The sequence below is a fragment of the Chlorocebus sabaeus genome, chromosome 22 (assembly GCF_047675955.1).
Source record: "Chlorocebus sabaeus isolate Y175 chromosome 22, mChlSab1.0.hap1, whole genome shotgun sequence".
Taxonomy (NCBI): Eukaryota; Metazoa; Chordata; class Mammalia; order Primates; family Cercopithecidae; genus Chlorocebus; species Chlorocebus sabaeus.
The window spans coordinates 99,314,623-99,334,099 of NC_132925.1; the positions used below are offsets into that span (position 1 = coordinate 99,314,623).

The 19,477-nt window shown below is 43.3% G+C and overlaps 1 protein-coding gene across 10 annotated transcripts; it reads right to left on the reverse strand.

Moving 5' to 3' along the window:
• Positions 1-860: 860 nt before the first annotated feature.
• On the reverse strand, positions 861-18,956 carry ZNF621 (zinc finger protein 621). 10 transcript variants are annotated; one of them, XM_007983755.3, is made up of 5 exons: positions 18,796-18,956; positions 17,970-18,055; positions 10,909-11,035; positions 10,041-10,148; positions 861-8,339 (listed from the first exon to the last, which is right to left on the reverse strand). In XM_007983755.3, exons 2-5 carry the CDS (start codon positions 17,991-17,993, stop codon positions 7,279-7,281), a joined length of 1,320 nt encoding a protein of 439 aa, XP_007981946.1. In that variant the 5' UTR covers positions 17,994-18,055; positions 18,796-18,956; the 3' UTR covers positions 861-7,278. The 10 variants fall into 10 exon arrangements, with proteins under 10 accessions (XP_007981946.1, XP_037858487.1, XP_007981945.1 ...); XM_038002559.2 differs by having other exon boundaries at positions 10,909-11,062; XM_007983754.3 differs by having other exon boundaries at positions 18,662-18,956.
• Positions 18,957-19,477: the final 521 nt, after the last annotated feature.

Below are 19,477 nucleotides of genomic sequence, written 5' to 3' on the forward strand. Positions count from 1 at the left end.
AATTGAACTGCTAAGACTACCTGCAAAAACAGAAATAAAAACAAACAAAAAAGCCCTATTTCATGTAAGTACTTGATACACTGAAAACTGCTGCTATAACTTGAGACTGTTATTGTTAGAAAATTAGCATCAGGGCTGAGTATGTGCATCAATATACTTCAGCTTTGTCCCCAACCACTGCAACTGTTAGCAAGGTCATTTACTCTCTCTGGAGCCTCATTTCTTTTTATACAAACCTGAAATGTAAAAATCTAACCTTTCAATGCCCTGTGCTTAAATGTCAAATGGGGAGTAGTACCAGGAAAGTATATCTTTTTATCATTATTAAAATCCAAGGTGTCCTTGTGGACGCAGCAAAATGGAGTAGATTGAAACTTGTGGGTCAACTGCAATTTCCTATAACACCACAAATCCATTGAAACAAGAAAGTAGATCAGTAGAAATGAAATTGTAACAATGGTTGCTGACTCATTTAAGAGAAAGATATGAGCTAGCCTTACAATTGGGTTTCATGTAATACAATTGTCAAATGCCCTGTAGTCCCAGCTACCTGGGAGGCTCAGGGAGAAGGATCGCTGGACCCTAGGAGTTCAAATCGTTTGGGCAACACAGAAAACTGTGTCTCTTAAAAACAAATTGTCAAAAGTTTTCTTTATGAAATATATTAAATCATCAGGCTTTTAAAATGATTTTTAGATTAAGACAAGTTATGTACTTCTGGACAGCCACGAAATAAGATATTATTACTGATATACTTCATAGCAATGTTGAAAGGCTACATTTTGAAAAATACAGGCATACCTTGGAGACATTGCAGGTTTGCTTCCAGACAACTGTAATAAAATGTTTAACACAATAAAGGGAGTCACACAATTACTTTTATTTCCCAGTACCTATAAAAGTTATGTTTGATCTATAGTATAGTCTATTAAGTTTGCAATAGCATTATATCTGACAATGTACATACTTTAAAATATTTTATTGCTAAAAGATGCTAACGATAATCTAAGTCTTCAGTGAGTCTTTGTTGTTGGAAGAGAGTCTTGCCTCACTGTTGATGGCTGCTGAATGATCGGTGTGGTGGTTGCTGAAGGTTAGTGTGGCTCTAGCGATTTCTTTAAATGAGACAATAATGAAGGTTGCAGCATCAACTGACTCTTCCTTTCCCAAAGATGTATCTGTAGCATGTGATGCTGTTGGATAGCCTTTTACCCACAGTAGAACTTTCTTCCAAACTGGAGTTAATCCTCTCAAACTCTGCTGCTGTTTTATCAACTAAGTTTATGTAATATTCTAAGTCCTTTGTTGTCATTTCAACAATGGTCACAGGATCTTCAAAAGGAGTAGGTCCTATCTCAAGAAACCACTTTCGTGGCTCTTCCGTTAGAAGCAACTCATCTTTTTATCACATTTTATCATGAGATTGCAGCAATTCAGTCACATATTCAGGTTCTATTTCTAATTCTAGTTATCTTGCTATTTCCACCTGCAGTTACTTTGTCCACTGAAGTCTTGAACCCCTCAAAGTCATCCATCAGGGCTGAAGTCAGTCTTCCAAACTCCTGTTGATATTCTGACCTTCTCCCACGAATTGCAAATGTCCTTAATGGCATCTAGAATGATGAATCCTTTCCAGTTTTTCAAATTACTTTGTACAGAAGAATCAGTATGGCAGCCACAGCCTTACAAAATGTATTCCTTAAATAATACTTGAAAGTCAAAATTACTCCTTGAACCATGGAGTAATGGATCCTGCAGAATGGGTGTTGTTTAGCAGACATGAAAACATTAATCTCTTCTGCATCTCCATCAGAACTCTTGGGTGACAGATGCATTATCAATGTGCAGTAAAATTTTGAATGAAATTTTTTTTTTAGACAGTCTCACTCTGTCACCCAGGCTGAAGCGCAGTGGTACAACCTCAGGTCACCGCAACCTCTGCCTCGCGGGTTCAAGCAATTCTCCTGTCAGCCTCCCAAGTAGCTGGGATTACAGGCACGCACCACCACATCCAGCTAATTTTTGTATTTTTAGTAGAGACAGGGTTTCACCATGTTGGTCAGGCTGGTCTCGAACTCCTGACCTCAAGTGACCTGCCTGCCTTGTTCTCCCACAGCGCTGGGATTACAGGCGTGAGTCACTGCACCTGACAGAAATTTTTTTTCCTAATATTTAATAGGTCTCAACAGTTGGCTTAAAATATTCAGTAAACCATGCTGTAAACAGATGTGCTGTCATCCAGGCTTTGTTCTTCCATTTCTAGAGCACACGCAGAGTGGATTTAGCGTAATTCTCATGGGCCCCAGGATTTTCTGAATGGTAAATGAGCGTTGGCTTCAACTTAAAGTTACCAGCTGCACGAACCCCTAACAAGAGAGTCAAGCAGTCCTTCGACACTTTTAAGCCAGGAATTAACTTCTCCTCTCCATGAAAGTCCTAGATGGTTTCTTCTTCCAAAAGAAGGCTGTTTGATCTATACTGAAAATCTCGTTTGATGTAGCAACTTCATCAATTAACTTAGCTAGATCTGGATAAATTGCTACAGCTTCTACACCAGCACTTGCTGCTTTGCCTTGCACTTTTATGATGACTTCTTAAACCTCATGAACCAACCTCTGCTAGCTTCAAACTTTTCTTCTGCAGCTTCCTCACTTCTCTCAGCCTTCATACAATGGAAGTTACAGCCTTGCTCTGGATTAGGCTTTGGCTTAGGGGAATTTGTGGTTGGTTTGATCTACTATGCAGACCACTAAAACTTTCTCCATATCAGTAATAATGCTGTTTCACTTTTTTCGGTTTCATTCTGTCACACAGGCTAGAGTGTGGTGGCACAATCATAGCTCACTGCAGCCTCGAACTCCTTGGCTAAAGGGATCCTCTCACTTCAGCCTCCCAAGTACATCAGACTACAGGCATGCACGATGACACCCAGCTAAATTTTTAATTTTTTGTAGAGACAGGGGTCTCACTATGTGGCCCAAGCTGGTCTCAGACTCCTGGCTTCAGGGGATCCTCCCACTTTGGCTCTCCAAAGTGCTGGGATTCTAGGTGTCAGCCACTGCCTGCACCCGGCCACTTTATTATCGTTCATGTGTTCCCTGGAGTAGTACTTTTCATTTCCTTCAAGAACTTTTCCTTTGCATTCACAACTTGACTGTTTGGCAGAAGCAGTCTAGCTTTTGGCCTATCTCAGCATTTGACATTAGCCTTCCTCACTAAGCTGACTTTTTCACTTAAACACTTAGAGGCATTTCTAGGGTTATCAATTGGTCTAATTTCAATACTGTTGTGTCTGAGAGAATAGTGAGGTCTGAGGAGAGGGAGAGACATGGGGAACCATCAGTTAGTGGAGTAATCAGAACACACACACACACACACATCAACTAAGCTGACTGTCTTACATGGATACAGTTTGTGGCACCCCAAAACAATTACAATAGAAACATAAAAGATCACTAATCATCAAGACGCATATAATGAAAAGTTTGAAATACTGTAAGTTACCAAAACATGACACAGAAAAATGAAGTGAGCACACGCTGTCGAAAAAAAAATTGCCCTGATAGTCTTGCTCAACACAGGCTTGCCACAAAACTTCAGTTTGTAAAAAATGCAATATCCACAAAACACAATAAAGTGCAATAAAATGAGGTATGCCTGTACTTTGATAATCACTAATTCATTATATTTTAGAAACAAACATCTGTTTTACACAAGAAATAGGTGGCAAAGGTGGAGGGTGTTGGACAATTGGCAGGTAGCACTTGGGACTGGATTCCTGAGATGAGACAGAATGAGAGCAGTAGCAGAATAAAGGAGACAGGATAGAGACGGAACTACCTTTTATATTTTCTCAGCTGTGCCACTAATGCTTACCTCTCTGTGCTTTCTTTATAATTTTGTATAAAATATGTATATTTCTAAACAGTACCTTTATTTTAGATTTTTTAAAATTTCAGCAAATCATGTTACAGGCCAGGCGCAGTGGCTCATGCCTGTAATCCCAACACTTTGGGAGGCCAAGGCGGGTGGATCACTTGAGGCCAGGAGCTCAAGACCAGCCTGGCCAACATGGTGAAACCCCGTCTCTACTAAAAATTTAAAAATAAGCTGGGCGTGGTGGCACACACCTGTAATCTGAGCTAATTGGGAGGCTGAGGCAAGAGAGTCACTTGAACCCGAGAGGTGGAGGTTGCAGTGAGCCAAGATTGCACCACTGCACTCCATGCTGGGCAACAGAGCAAGATTCCATCTTAAAAAATAATAATAATACTATTATAGTGTAGGGTGTTTTTGTTTTTTTTTTTTCAACTTGGGTTTGGGGAGTTTGTTTTTGGCTTTGCTCTGTTTGATGATCATTGTATATAATATCTGGTAGTATAAAACCCCCTTGTTCTTCAAAATTGGGTTAGCTACTCTGTGTCCTTTGCCTCTCTATACACAGGCCCCTCTGGAATTTTGATATTGTTTTTATGAATTCATTTGATAAAAATTGAAATCTTGATGAAACTAATATTTCCTACCCATGAATATAGTGCATCCTTCTGTCATTTAGGTCACCTTCAATGCCTATAATGGGTATCTGATATTTTACAGCTACCCAACGTATTTTGAAAACCCCTTCCCCATTTTCAGACTTCTCCATATTATGACTGTCTTCCCAGGCAGAATCCAAAAACTGTATTTCCCAGAAGCCCCTGCAACTTAGACATACATATATAACCAACTCCCACTGAGCAGGTACACCCTAGCTGAAGACAGAAGACCCTACCAAAATGATTGTAGGGATATTTTTACTACAGAATGTGAAACAACCTTCCTGGTAGTCCAGTCTCTGTCTTCAGTGGGGGTGGCAGTCCAGTAGCAGGCACCAGCAGTTGCTGAGTTTCCACTGGAATCACTTGGTTCTGTGGTTGGTCATTTTTCCTGGCTTCTGCCTATGTGGCATCCCAGCTTAGTTCCTCTTAGACATTTTGTAAGCTAATTAATAGTGTGCAGCAAATCTAAGGTGGATTCTTCAGTCTACTACTGATCACTGACACAGCATGAGGAACCAGAAGTGGGTTACTGAGTGTGACAGAACCTTAAAACAGTAGCACTATTTAGTGGAAGTGACTGAGAATACAGTGGTGAAGAATCAGATACTGCAAGCCGAAAAGTAGATGGGCAAAACGAGGTAGCCACAGCTCTTCCGGACTCAAGTTGGCTCCATATGTTCTCATTCTGGCACGGGGCTGAAGGCACAGCCACTTTCTGGAGCTTGCGGTTCTCTCGCAGAAGGCAGAAACAACCATCAGCTGAGCATGAGAACTGAGAGGGATGTTTTGGAAGTTAAAGAAGAGAGGGAGTATAAAGTAGTGGCCTAGGAAAGCAGGGGAGTTAAGTGGACTCCAAAAAGTGTAGTATGACCGTCAGGAAACATTAAGGGCCTCCATGAATTAAGGGTCATGAATTTAAAGTGACAATTCAGCATGGTAGTAGGCTTTCTCTTGATCACTTCTTGTGCAGGAACAGAGAAGGCAAAGAACTGTATTTAGTCAGAGATGAGGTTTTGCCAAGTGAGCATGACAAAGCAAGAGAAGGGCAAGAGTGTTAAGGGAGACTGTAAAGGAATTATTTTAAGAATTGACCATAGAGTTTAAGCTGGGTAAAGGAGGAGGGGTGAGCGTTTTCTGTTTGAAGCATATCTCTCAAAGTATGGTCCATGCTAAAGATCTGGCCACCACCACAGATATCCAAAATCAGAATTTCTGCAAGACAGAAAACTCTTCTTTTTACAAGCACATCACACAATTCAGGCACATGGTAAAGTTTAAAAACCAAGAATGTAAAGGTTTTGCTATTAACTGTTATAGAGAAACATCTAGATAGCAACAGCAGCACAAAAGAAAAAAATATATGGACCCTTCCATCAATGCTTAGGACTTATGTTTACATTAATGCCAATAAATGCAGAATTCAAGTTCTTTTCCCAGTAACAACTTCACACAGTCCTCTGAATGGTTGTAAAGGATCCTCATCAAAGCCACTTCCAAGAGCAATCCCAAATTCCACTTCACTAACCTACCACATAAGCCTAGCCACTGACCCACTAAACAGCTCCCTTTATTTCTAAAAAACAATTTTGGAGGCTTATTCAGATTCCCCTCGAGTTGGCTTTACACCATTACTTTTATTTCTTTAGTAATTCATCAAATTCGTATTTACAGTTCATAAATATGAAATAAAATATAGAAGCCAGTGCTCACAAAGAAAAAAAAAAACAATGCTCATCAAGAAAAATCTACAAAACACATGCAACAAAGATGAATGACTTTGTGTACATTTACTTAGGAAATAAAAGTTAAACATCTAGCTATCAAGAGCAAAACTAAAGGAAAAAAACTTCATGTTTGAAGACATGATTGCTCTCACTGCCATCAACACATACTTTTTTTTTTACTGTTTATTTCACACTATCTTTTGCATAGATGTACGAGATTCTCAAAGATGTGTGCCAAGGGCAATATAACTTCAACTGTATTAATACCCCACCTAGCCATAGGCCCACTAAACAATCTCCATTAATCTCTACGGTCCATTGTTGGAAGCTTATCCCAATTCTCTACCAGTAGCCATGAGTCTTGTACATTTCTCCCAGGCTGCTTATCTCTAATCATAATAGCCTAACACAGGGATATCCTCTTTTCCAAACTTTCCTAACACCAAAGTGTTCTACCACCAGCAACCCCACGAAGCAGATACAGCCACTGTTGTTCAAGACTGAAAGGGACTAAAGCAAAGGTTCAGTATTTCCATTTTCTACCCAGAAGAGATTATATAAACATAGTCTTTAAATGTATATAGATGATAATGGAATTTATGTTGAAACAGCTGTAACACATTTAAGGTGAGGAAAAAAATATGAATGAAACTCAAATTAGGTTGGAGGCCGGGCACAGTGGCTCACTTCTGTAATCCCAGCACTTTGGGGGACCAAGGCAGGCAGATCACTTGAGGTCAGGTGTTTGAGACCAGCCTGGCCAACATGGCGAAACCCTGTCTCTTCTAAAAATACAAAAATTGGCTGGGGGTGGTGATGTGTGCCTGTAAACCCAGCTATTCAGGAGTCTGAAGGAAGAGAATCACTTGAACCCAGGAGGTGGAGGTTGCAGTGAGCCAAGATCACACTGCTGCACTCCAGCCTGGGTGACAGAGCAAGACCCTGTCTCAAAAAAAAAAAAAAATTAGGTTGGAGATTTACTGGGCATAAGAACCATAAGACTGCCAAGATAAAGCTCATGAGGAGTGAGAAGAAGGGGTGAGAATAACTGGGGAAGGTTTCACAGTGGGAGTAAGATCCTGGAAGACACGCACTATTTGGGCAGATGAAGAAGGTATTCCAGATGTAGGCAGCAGCATGAACAAATTCCCAGAGGTAGGAATGAGCACAGCATGTGGAAAGGTCAGTGAAGGCACAGCCACAGCTGGAGCAGAACAGGATCCCTGGAGAAGAACAGGAGGTAAGGCTGGAGAGGGGCACTGGGGACTGACTAGGGATGGCCCAAGAACCTTGACCGGCTTCTTCTCCACAGGGTGCAATTTCTGATGCTGAACAAAACTTCCATACCATTTGAAGGCTTTCCCACACACCTTACATTCATAAGGCTTCTCCCCAGTGTGAACTCTCTGATGCTGAATGGAGGCTATTTTCTGAGTGAAGGCTTTGCCACACTCCTTACACTGGTAAGGTTTCTCCCCAGTATGAATTCTCTGATGGACAATAAAAAGTGACCTACAACCGAAAGCTTTCCAACATTCCTTACATTTATAGAGTTTCTCTCCCGTGTGTAATCTCTGATGCTGCAGGTAGGCCGCACTCCTACGGAAAGCCTTCCCACACTCTTTACATTCATAGGGTTTCTCTCCAGTGTGGATCCTCTGATGCTGAGTCAAGGCTGTGTTGGAACTCAAACCTTTGCCACACTCCTTACATTCATAGGGCCCTTCTCCAATGTGGTTTTTCTCATGTACAATACAGTCATAGCTGGACTTGAAAGCTTTGCCACACTCCTTACACTTAAAGGGCTTTTCCCCAGTGTGACTCATCTGATGCCGAATGAGCTTTGAGTTATATCGGAAGATTTTCCCACATTCTTTACATTCATAGAACTTCATTCCACCTCGAAGTATCAGGTTTGGATTTAGATTGAAAGTCTGCTGCATTGCCTTGCTTTTAAAATCAAAGTGCTGAGAAACGTTCCTGAGAAGTCCTCCTACCGGAATTCTGTGCAACTCTGTTTCTTCAGAGGCTTCCTGCTTTATAACTGGCCCTTCATTTTTGATCCAGGACTCACCACCTGACCAAAGAAACCACAAGGGTTCCTAGTTACAAAACTGGGAGAAAAGTAGGATCCAGTGTTCCTAATTTTCTCTTGCAGAATGTAATTTTTAAAAACATACCTGTGAAATGGTTATATACAAGCATCTATAAAGGAGGATGAGAGAGACAAAGAAAAATAATGACAGGCCAGGTGTGGTGGCTCATGCCTGTAATATCGGCACTTTGGGAGGCTGAGGCAGGCGGATGGCTTGAGCTCAGGAATTCGAGACCAGCCTGGGCAACTTGGCGAAACCCAGTCTCCACAAAAAAATACAAAAATTAGCCGGGTGTAGTGGTGCACATCTGTGGTCCTAGCTACTAGGGAGGCTGAGGTGGGAGGATCACTTGAGCCCAGGAGGTAGAGGTTGCAGTGAATGGAGATTGTGCTACTGCACTTCAGCCTGGGTAGCAGAGCTAGACCCTGTCTCAAAAAAAAAATAGAAAAATAATGACATAGAATTGGAGAAGTAAAGACACAGAAACGGAACAGGAAAGACAGCCAAGTGCTCCCCATGAGGAAGGCTGGAAAACTGAACTAAGGTAGGTGAAATGGGAAGAAGGAGAATCAAGAATGAGAAGGAAAGAAGGCAGGAGGGACAAGAAAGAAAAAAGAAGGAGAGAATAAGAAAGAACAGCAAGAAATGGGAAAATTTTTTAAAGAGAGACAGAAACCCAGAAGAGGAGAAAGGAATGAGAGACTGGGAAGAATAGAGAAGCAGCTCCAACACTACAAGAGGTCCTGCAGACTGAGAAACACAAACCAGGAAAAAAATGGATCCCAATGTCCTACCTGTAACCCAGGCAATCACCCCAAATTCTAAACAATGTCCTAGTTATCCTATATTTAAATATTCCACACAATATTCTGGGATAGAAGATGATTAGTTTCAGAAAGTCAGCTGGAACAGAAGTTGGATCAGAGAGCTGTAAGCCACTGTGGTACCACTGCTAAAGGAACCACTATATACAAAAGCATGTATGCGTGAGAAGGCTTGAAATTTTCTTCCAAAAAAACGGAAACGCAAGTAACCAAAACCTTCCAGGACTGGTAAGTCATCTCAGGGAAATTTTAGGTGGTGTGTGTGTGCATATGTGCATGTGTGCATGTGTGTCTGTGTGTAGGGGGCTATGATGGGAGAATATTCCTAGCCCTTTCGTCTATAGTCCCATCTATGGTAAATATAATGTAGATCTAAAGATTATGGCAAATGAAACTCTTAAGTGATTTAGATACTAAAAAGGCCAATTAAAGCCATTCTTTTCAGGGCTGAAGGCCTAAAGCAAAATGTATAGCTATAGCACAAATAAGTCAGTTTGGCCCAAAAAAATCATATTTTCCTTAAATTTGGCTGAAACCCCACTTCTTTGCAATGAAAAATGGCATACAATTAAAACTTCTCCACCGGTAAGTAAGAAAAAAGTGGTTTAGGAGCTACTGGGTTACAGCTTTTCTGCCTCGGAGGACAGCCACATGAATGTGCAGACAGCGCGAGGCCATGTACTCCTAGAGGCGGTCTTTCGAAGCTCAGGGTCAGAACTCAGTGTGAGTTCTGAGAATGCAGTGAGTATGACTTATAAATAACTGGGAGCTTTGTTCCCTGAAGCATAAGAAACACTTCTTACCTAGTAAACCAGGAAGGCAAAACAAGAAACTTAACCACTGGATTCTCATACTCACCTTGACTGATGCCTCTCGGAATCTCGGTGTCCCAGGGATCTGGGCCCCATGGTGCTTCCCCTCTCTCCAGGTGGGAGATCAGAGCAGGTTTGGGGAATGGAAATGCTACTTTATGAAGAAAAGAGAAAGACAAATCGTGGGGAGATGTCCAGAGCTATTCCTGAGATCTTTCTCAGCCCACCCTCCATCAGGCTACCTGGGAGAGAAATGGAACATCAGCAGACCAAGTAAGAGTTCCGACAAGGAGGTCCAAACTGTGCTCCACGATAAAGCCAAGGAGGTATGGTTCTCCTCAGAAAGAAGCTGCAATCTGGCCCTGACTCAGAAGAAGGGAAACTCCCTCAGGAAAAATGTACCTACTGCTCCCCTGGGAGACCCTTCCACAAAGGGAGGGCCAACATCCCCAGAAAACTGGATAGACAAAGGAACAAAGGGCTCACCTAGGGTGCCAGAAAGAATGCTTTCCCTCAGGGCCCGGGACCACACTGTTCCTGGAGTATAAGGAAGTCTAATTTCAAAACCAAAGGGAAGCCAGGCACAGTGGCACACATCTATAGTCCCAGCTACTTGGGAGGCTGAAGCAGGAGAACTGCTTGAGCCCAGGAGTTTGAGGCTGCAGTGAGCCATGGCCATGCCACTGCCCTCCAGCCTAGATGACAGAGCAAGACCCTGTCTCAAAACAAACAAAAAAGCAAAAAACAAACAAAAACAAAGAAACCCAGGGATTTCCCTACCCAGTATTTCTGGAGGCTGATGATTGCAAAACTCTCCTCTGAAGTCATCAAACCCAAGGGCTACTAGAATCCCCAAAACATCTGAGGAAGATAGCAAACTGTTACAAAGGGCCACAGAGGGAGGGAGGCCTTACCCAGGGAAGCCACATTTGCATAATTCTCCAGCATCACCTCCCCATATAGGGCCCTCTGCGCAGGGTCGAGGCTGGCCCATTGATTCTGGGTGAAGTAAACAGCCACATCCTCAAAGGTCACTGACTCCTGAAACAACAGGTTCCTGCTCAATCTCTGAGTGAGGAGTAGAAGGAAGAAGGGAGCAGCTTGAGCTTCAGGGAAGGGATAAACCTGCCTGCACCCACAACTCTGAGCCCCACGGAAGATCTGCTCAAACAAGAGCATCCACCACCACAGCTGGGGCGAGCCCTCAGCCAGTAGTTCCACTTTCAAATGGGGAGCCCCAACACTCTCCCATCTACTCAGCTCTGGAGCCCCTAGCTGCTACTGATTCTTATAGCCTGGCATCCAGCTGCTTTCTCCCTGGTAACAGCATCAACTCCTAGGTTCCTAGCTTCACAGATCTGTCCCCCTGGCACCTCCTACCCTCAGGTACTCCATAATCCTCTCTCCTTATTTTCTATACACCAACCACTACAGACAGCGGCTACTCACCCTGTGATATGGTATGGCTGTGTCCCCACCCAAATCTCACTTTGAATTACCACATGTTGTGGGAGGGACCTGGTGAGAGATAATTGAATCATGGGGGCAAGTCTTTCCCATGCTGTTCTCGTGACAGTAAGTCTCACGAGATCTGATAGTTTTAAAAAGAGGAGTTCCCCTGCCCAAACTCTCTCATTTTTCTCTTGCCGCCACAATGTAAGAAGGGTCTATCACCTCCCACCATGACTCTGAGGCCTCCCCTGCCATGTGGAACTGTAAGTCCAATTAAACCTGTTTTTCTTCCCAGTCTCAGGTATGTCTTTATCAGCAGCGTGAAAATGAACTAATACACCCTGTATCCACCCATCCAAGGGGCACATGCACAGCCCCATCTGCTCCCTGTACCTAGCTTCTCTTTGGTTCTCCCCAACACTGTCTACCATGTACAGAGGAGCATGTTAGAAATATCACCAGTATTTTGCAAATTTCTCTTTTCCACCTTTCTGCCTTATCAGAAAGCTGGCTCTCTTGAAAGAAACCTTTAGCCTGCCCGTTCTGATCCTCTTCTCTGAACCACCAGTCTTGAAAGACAAGCTGGCAGTGCCAGGTCCCTGGGCACAGATCTGTCCCCCAGTTTTCTGAGCTCCATCACATCCACCAAGGCTGTCGCTTTACTAGGTGTTCCCCTCTCTGACTCCCTCCCCTGGGGCTATCTCCATCTTCCCAAGAATGAAGACAACTATACTTGTTGATTAGCCCTGTGCACTAGGCCCCTAGATTGGTTATTTTATTTATTTATTTATTTATTTATTTATTTATTTATTTAAATTATTTTTTTGAGACGGAGTCTTGCTCTGTCACCTAGGCAGGCTGGAGTGCAGTGGTGCGATCTCGGCCCACTGGAATCTCTGCCTCCCAAATTCAAGTGATTCTCTAGCCTCAGTCTCCCAAGTAGCTGGGATTATAGGCACACACCACCATGCCAGGCTAATTTTTGTATTTTTAGTAGAGACGGGATTTCAACATGTTGGCCAGGCTAGTCTCAAACTCCTGACCTCTGGTGATTCGTCCGCCTCAGCTCCCCAAAGTGCTGGGATTACAGGCATGAGCTACCAAGCCCGGCCTTTTTTTTTTTTTTTTTTTTTTTTTTTTAGAGACAGGGTTTTTCACCATATTGCGCAGGCTGATCTCAAACTCCTAGGTTCAAGCAATCCACTTGCCTCGGTCTCTCAAAGTGCTAGGATTACAGGTGTGAGCCACCACGCCCAGCTAAGGTTGGTAATTTTACATCTTGTTTTTCATTTAATCATTACAAAACATATGTGAAATAAGAATTACTATTCCCATTTTTCAAATGATGAAGCTTAGATTCAAAAGTTCAATTACTTTGCTGAAGATCACATAGCCAGGAAGCGGTAGAACGGGAACTTCAATACAGATCTGCCAGACAACAAACGTGGGCACTGCTAACACACCAAGCTGTCTCCCACACTGGACTCACAAACTTCTCCAAAAACATGGCTACCCCCTGAACCTGGTGCTGCCCTATCTTTGGAGAATAGCTTCTCAAACTCCTCAACTCCAAAAATCACCATTCAAACCATCTTTAGGGTACTCCCTCCAGGCCATATGGGCCCCCTCCTCCAATTTAAATTGGGGGTCATCTATTTCAAAACTACACACACCACCCTGGAAGCCCGAGCCTCTGACCCTTCCATGAGGCCCCAGAGCAGTTCCAGATGGTGCCCACTGGCTACTTTCTCTGGTTCTTTTTTTTTTTTTTTTTTTAGCAGAATCTCGCTCTGTTGCCCAGGCTGGAGTGAGGTGTTGTGATCTCGGCTCACTGCAACCTCTGCCCCCTGGGTTCAAGCGATTCTCCTGCCTCAGCTTCCTAGGTAGCTGGGATAATAGGCACCAACCACCACACCTAGCTAATTTTTCTATTTTTAGTAGAGACAGGGTTTCACCATTTTGGCCAGGCTGGTCTTGAACTCCTGACCTTAGGTGATCCACCTGAAAGTGGACCCCAAAGTGCTAGGATTACAGGCGTGAGCCACTGCACCCGGCCTTTCTCTTCTTCTAGAGTTCAGCATACTGCAAACCACAGAGACTAGACTCTCAGCTTGGAGGAGGTTTCATGACCTGTACGCTTTCTCACCTTGATGCTCCCACAGATGATTCCACCTCCCAGAAGAGTCTCATTACGCTATGCAGTCAGCCTTGTTCTTTTCAGATGCTGAAAATAAAATACCTACCAACAGAGGCACAGTCAAGCTCCTAACTCTTGCATGCACATTCTACATTCTGTCTCCTGGGAGCCCCTAAAGCAGCATATGGACTGGAGTGGGCACAGGGGAATAGAGAAAAAGGAATATGACTGTAACTGGTCTTGAAGGAAGGAGGGAAGAACTGTACATCAAGGATAAATTCTGGCAACTCAAACTGCTTAGAGCAGCTCTGCTGGCTCTGCACGCAGGTCCTTATGAGAGGGTGTCTTTTCAAACAAGAGCAAGTAGAGAACTCAGCTCTAAAAGAGACGCTGAAAGGAAAAAATAAAATAAACGCAGACACTCCTCAAAGGGAGAGCCAGTCTTTAAACTGAGCAATGACGAGGTCCAAAGGGCCCCCAAAATAATGTGAGCCAAAAGCCCAAACAGCAGACTGGATCATGTTGTCCTGTATACAATTACTGTACTGCTTCAACAAGCCATTAAGGGCTTCTGAGGACAGTAACCACAGGCTCACAGATAAAACCAAATTTCACCTCCACTTACAGCAAGTCAAACCTCACACCCTGACATCTCCAGAGCTTCTCTCACAACTTTCGCCTCCCAGCCTACATCCATCATCTCTTCTTCCACAAACTGTCTGCCTCTCCTGCCATCTACTATCCTCAAGTTTCATGAGCCCTAGAAAATGCCTAATATTAAGGAAAAAACATTGTTTTAAGGCAGTTGGGTTTGGGATATCTTTTTGTTCTTCCTATGGATGGTCCCTATGTACCTCACCTTATTTCATTTTTCTCCACGGTATTATTCATCTTGTCATATGATATGGTTTACCTTATCTCCGCCCACCAGAATGTAACTCCACGAGGCAAGAATTGTTTGTTCATGATTGGTTTACTAGCCCACAGTAGAGTGCCTAACATGTACCAGATGCTTAATATATATTTCCTAAGAGTTTATTTCAAAAACGGTTCAACCATTAAAAAAATTGTTTTAACTTATGAAGAGAGTAAGAAACCAACAGCAAACACCATCTAGACAGTAAAATGCTACAGCAAATCCATTAAAGTTGATAGTTGACAATTTACCATAAGCTGAGGTTTTACTTTCTGCAAAAGATGGGAAAGGAGCATATATAGAGGAAAGGAATGAACATAAATATCTCTGCTTGCAGATGAAATAACTATCTGCCTAAAGACATCTATGAACCAAGAAAACAAACTGAACACATTTAGAGCTGATAAAACAATTCACTAAGTTATCTAGATATAGAATAAGTAAATCAAAATTATTAGCTTTCCTAAGTACCATCATAAACAACTGGAAGATACACTGAAAGAAACTAAGATGCCATTCGCACAAAAAATTGCTAAGAATGGACCTAAGAGAAATCAGTGAGAACAAGATGGAAGAACACTAAATGTTTACTAAGATACATTTAAAAAGAACTGAATAAATTGGAACTTATAGTGTTTCTGAACGGGAAGAATCAAACTTGTAAAGATGTCAATTATCTCCAAATTTACTCATGAATTCAATAAAATCCACTCTCCTACCAAAAAAATCCATGAAATTTGTGCAGGGGTGGGAGATCATTTAAAGTCATCTAGAAAAGTATGCGTGAAAAACTAGCAAACAATGTTTTGGAGAAAACAATTGAAAGAAAAAAATGAGGGGGAATTAAACTTTATTTTAAAAGGATAACACATTAAGAACATGAGAAGACATACTAAAGTGTGGGAGAAAATATTTGCAGAAGACATATCTGATAAAGCACTATTATCCAAAATATACAAAGAACTCTTTATGAACAAGCCAATTAAGAAATAGGCAAAAAACCTCAACAGACACCTCAACAAAGCAAATATACAGATAGCAAATAGGCATATGAAACTATGCACAAGATTATATGTCATTAGGGAACCGCAATGAAAACAATGAGATACCACTATATACCTATTAGAAAGGCCAAAATCCAAAACACTGACACCACCAAATGCTGGCCAGGATGTGAAACGACAGAACGCTCATTCATTGCTGGTGGGAATGAATGCAAAATGGGACAGCCACTTTGGAAGAGAGTTTGTCAATTTCTTACAAACTAAACACACTCTTACCATACAACCCAGCAGTCACGCTCCTTGTTACTTAACTAGAGGAGTCGAAAACTTCCGTCCACACAAAAACCTGTAGGTGGACATTTATAGGGGCTTTTTTCATTATCGCCAAAACTTGGAACCAACCAAGTTCAGTAGGTGAATGGATAAGCTGTAGTATATACAGACAATGGAATATTATTCAGCACTAAAACAAAATGATCTATCAAGTCATGAAAACACATAGAGGAAATGAAATGCATTATCACTAAGTGAAAGAAGCCAATCTGAAAATGCTACATACTGTATGATTCTGGCATATGACATTTTGGAACTAGCAAAACTATGAAGAGAATACAAAAATCAATTGATGGTTGTCAACTGGGACGGGACTAAGGGGAAAGTAAGGATGGATGAGAGAAGCATAAGGTATTTTTAGGGCAGTGAAACTATTCTGCATAATACTATAATAGTGGATACATGTCATCATCAAGAGTGAACCCTAATGTAAACTATCGACTTTGAATGACACTGATGTGTCAGTATATGTTCACTCCCTATAACAAAAGTGTTACTCTGATGTGGAATATTAATACTGAAGAAGGTTGTGCGTTTTGTGATGGCAGGAGATAAATGGGAACTCTTGCTTTCTGCCCAATTTTGTTATCAACTAAAACTGCTCTAAAAACTATTTTAAGTACCAGTGTTAAATGGTTTCGCGGTAAGTTATTTCTCAATCAAACCTCATATGCTGTTTAGGACATATCAGAGAATAAGGAAAGAAAAAAAGGATTTCCATTCTTCTAAAGACACTGACATTGTACTGTGCTGATACCAGACTTGTATTTGAACTTCTATCAGAACTTGTATATACATGTGTAGGGGCAGGGAATACATGGGAAATCTCTGTACCTTCCATTTAATTTTGCTGTGAACCGAAAACTGCTCCAGAAAATAAAAACTATAAATAAATCAATTAAATTAAAAAGTAAAATGCAGCCTGGCCAACATGGTGAAACCCCATCTCTACTAAAAATACAAAATTAGCCAGGCATGGTGGCACATGCCTGTAATCCCAGCTACTTGGGAGGCTGAGGCAGGAGAATCGCCTGAACCCGGGAGGCGGAGGTTGTGGTGCCAAGATGACACCATTGCACTAGAGCCTAGGTGACAAGAGCGAAACTCCGTCTCCAAAAAAAAAAAAGGACAACACTTAATATCTTACCTGACCGCAATATCTTCTTAATTGACCAACATCTTTCTACAGAATTTGCCACTAAGGGCTGGGAAGATCCTTTGAATATATAAATCCAACTCTGTCACTCTGTCATCTCCCTGCCTAAAATTCTTCAGTGCCTTCCCAATGAACCAGTACAGAAACCACTGTCCTCACCATGACCTATAATACAGGTATCTATTTCTTCCATCTCATACTGAACCACTTTCTCTGACCCCTTCCAGTCTTTAGAGTACATCCAGCTTTCCCTTCAACTTCACAGTCCTTGCATCTAGCATTTAGAAAATGTATATTTAAGTAACAATACTAGTCTCTCTGGGATACATGCAATACAATTCGTGGGCAATCTCTCCAATAAAGAATTTCTGATCTCAGGCTGGCGTGTTGGCTCATGCCTATAATCCCAGCACTTTGGGAAGCCGAAGTGGGCGGATCACCTGAACTCAGGAGTTGACCAGCCTGGCCAATGTGGTGTAAACCCCGTCTCTACTAAAAAGACAAAAATTAGCCGCACATGGCGGCGCACACCTGTAATCTCAGCTACTCAGGAGGCTGAGGTATGAGAATCACTTGAACCCGGGAGGCAGAGGCTGCAGTGAGCCGAGATCATAGCACCACTACACTCCAGCCTGGGCGACAGGCCGAGACTCGGTCTCAAAAAAAAAAAAAAAAAAGTCTGATTTCAGCAGGTAACTTTCATTTCTAGAACATGATCAGGATTTCCACATTCAGAAAGAATTCATTGGCATAGGTCCCCTGTCTTCCATTTAAATCTATACATCCACTCTCTATACACAAAACTTTTATTTCCCCAGTACATATTTACATCCGCCATAGCCCTAGAGATAGATACAAAGGGGAAAACACAGCTTGGCCAAGTTAGGCCTTCCTGATCCTTTCCTAATTATGTGATAGCTAAAGTGAGTTAAAAAAAAAAAAAAAAAAAAAAAAAAAAAGACTTAAGCTCAGCTCACCTGAGGCCAAGTTGCTTGGAGCATGGCGGATGTCCCCCGGCTTCATGCACTGTCTTCTGGGTTTGGACAAGCAAGATCCTCAGGAACTAAGAGAAAAACAGCCATGAGTGCTAAGGACCCTGTCCTCCACCACCTACAGCAACCTATGTCCATCCTAGTTTCCACATTTCCAGCACTGGATGCACGGGGATTCTACTAGGACTCCCTCTAATTGTTCTCACGCTGATAGCCCCAACCTTCTTATGAGCTGTTCTGCCTGGTCTTCAGAACAATCTTCCACCTGCCTGCTCAGTCCGAAGAGCTTTTTTTGAGCCCATTCCCACGGGCAGACTGAGGGACCCAAGAGCCCTGTCCCTATTGTATTGGGTCTCCACAAACGTAAAGAGTCTTTACAGAATGCTTATAGGCAAGATGACGCTGACCCAAAAGAAAGAACCTCAGGAGAAGAGGGACTGGAGTGGCTAAATGCGAATTAAGGGTAAAATACTCAGCGTCCCAGTGGGTGATGCTGACCGGAGACCCCACCCAACCGGGATCTTAACACTCCACCCAAGAAAGCAGGCGACCCCAAACATCAGAAACGTCAGTACCGGCAGCGAGAGGCTGTCAGGGCAAGTTCTTTAGGGCAGAAAAGAGTATCAGGCCTCGGTGGCAAAGGGCTGGACCCGGGCTGTAGAAGCCAGAGTAACCACCTTGGCGGCTTCGGCGAGGCCCAGATGCCCATGGTCCGGGTGAAGGAGGGGCGGGCCGCCATTGGGACCAAGTTCAGGGGAAGTGGGAGGTGACGAGCCGCCAGGGGCAGCGAGGAAGCCGGCACCGGGCGGACCTGGCACGTAGAACTCGCTGAAACCCACGCTCTGCCGAACACCGAGGGGCTGGTCACTAACTAAAGGCCAAGCCGGAAGGGCGAGTGCGCGCCCAGGGCCCCTCTAGGCCCCCGGAGGCCGCCATCTCGGTCGCCCCGCGGCCAGACCTGCCCCGCCTCTCATGGCTGGCCCCGCCCTGCGGAAGAGGAGAGGTCGCGGCGACCGGCTGGGCAGAGAGGCTGGTGGCGGACTGGCAGTGTGGCGCTTTCAGCCCGGGTTTCTCCGGCAGCCGTCGGCATTGCCTTGGGAGTGTCACCGACTGATGCAGCCTGGCGCTACCCATACCTCACCCTCTAGGCACAAGTGGGGCCCAGTTCACTGGCAGCGCCTCAGCTGTTGGCCGCCTTCACCCCGTGGCTCACCTGAAGCCTGGGCCGTGCAGGTGAGGGGAGAATGGCGCCTGCTTTGTCATCTCTTAAGAGGCCCAAGCCTAGGATCTTGCTTAGGTCCTCAGCGGGGCAGTCCTCAGGGAAACCATGGTTTCCACTCGCCCTTTTAGCCCTCTGCCTTCCAAGGACCTAGATGTGCATGGAACCTTTTAGGACAGATTCATTTAACAACCAAAACACCCTGGCGACGGTTGCCAGGCATCCTGTATATACAGGACATGTCCTATATTAAATGATCTTGTCCAGTGTTGAC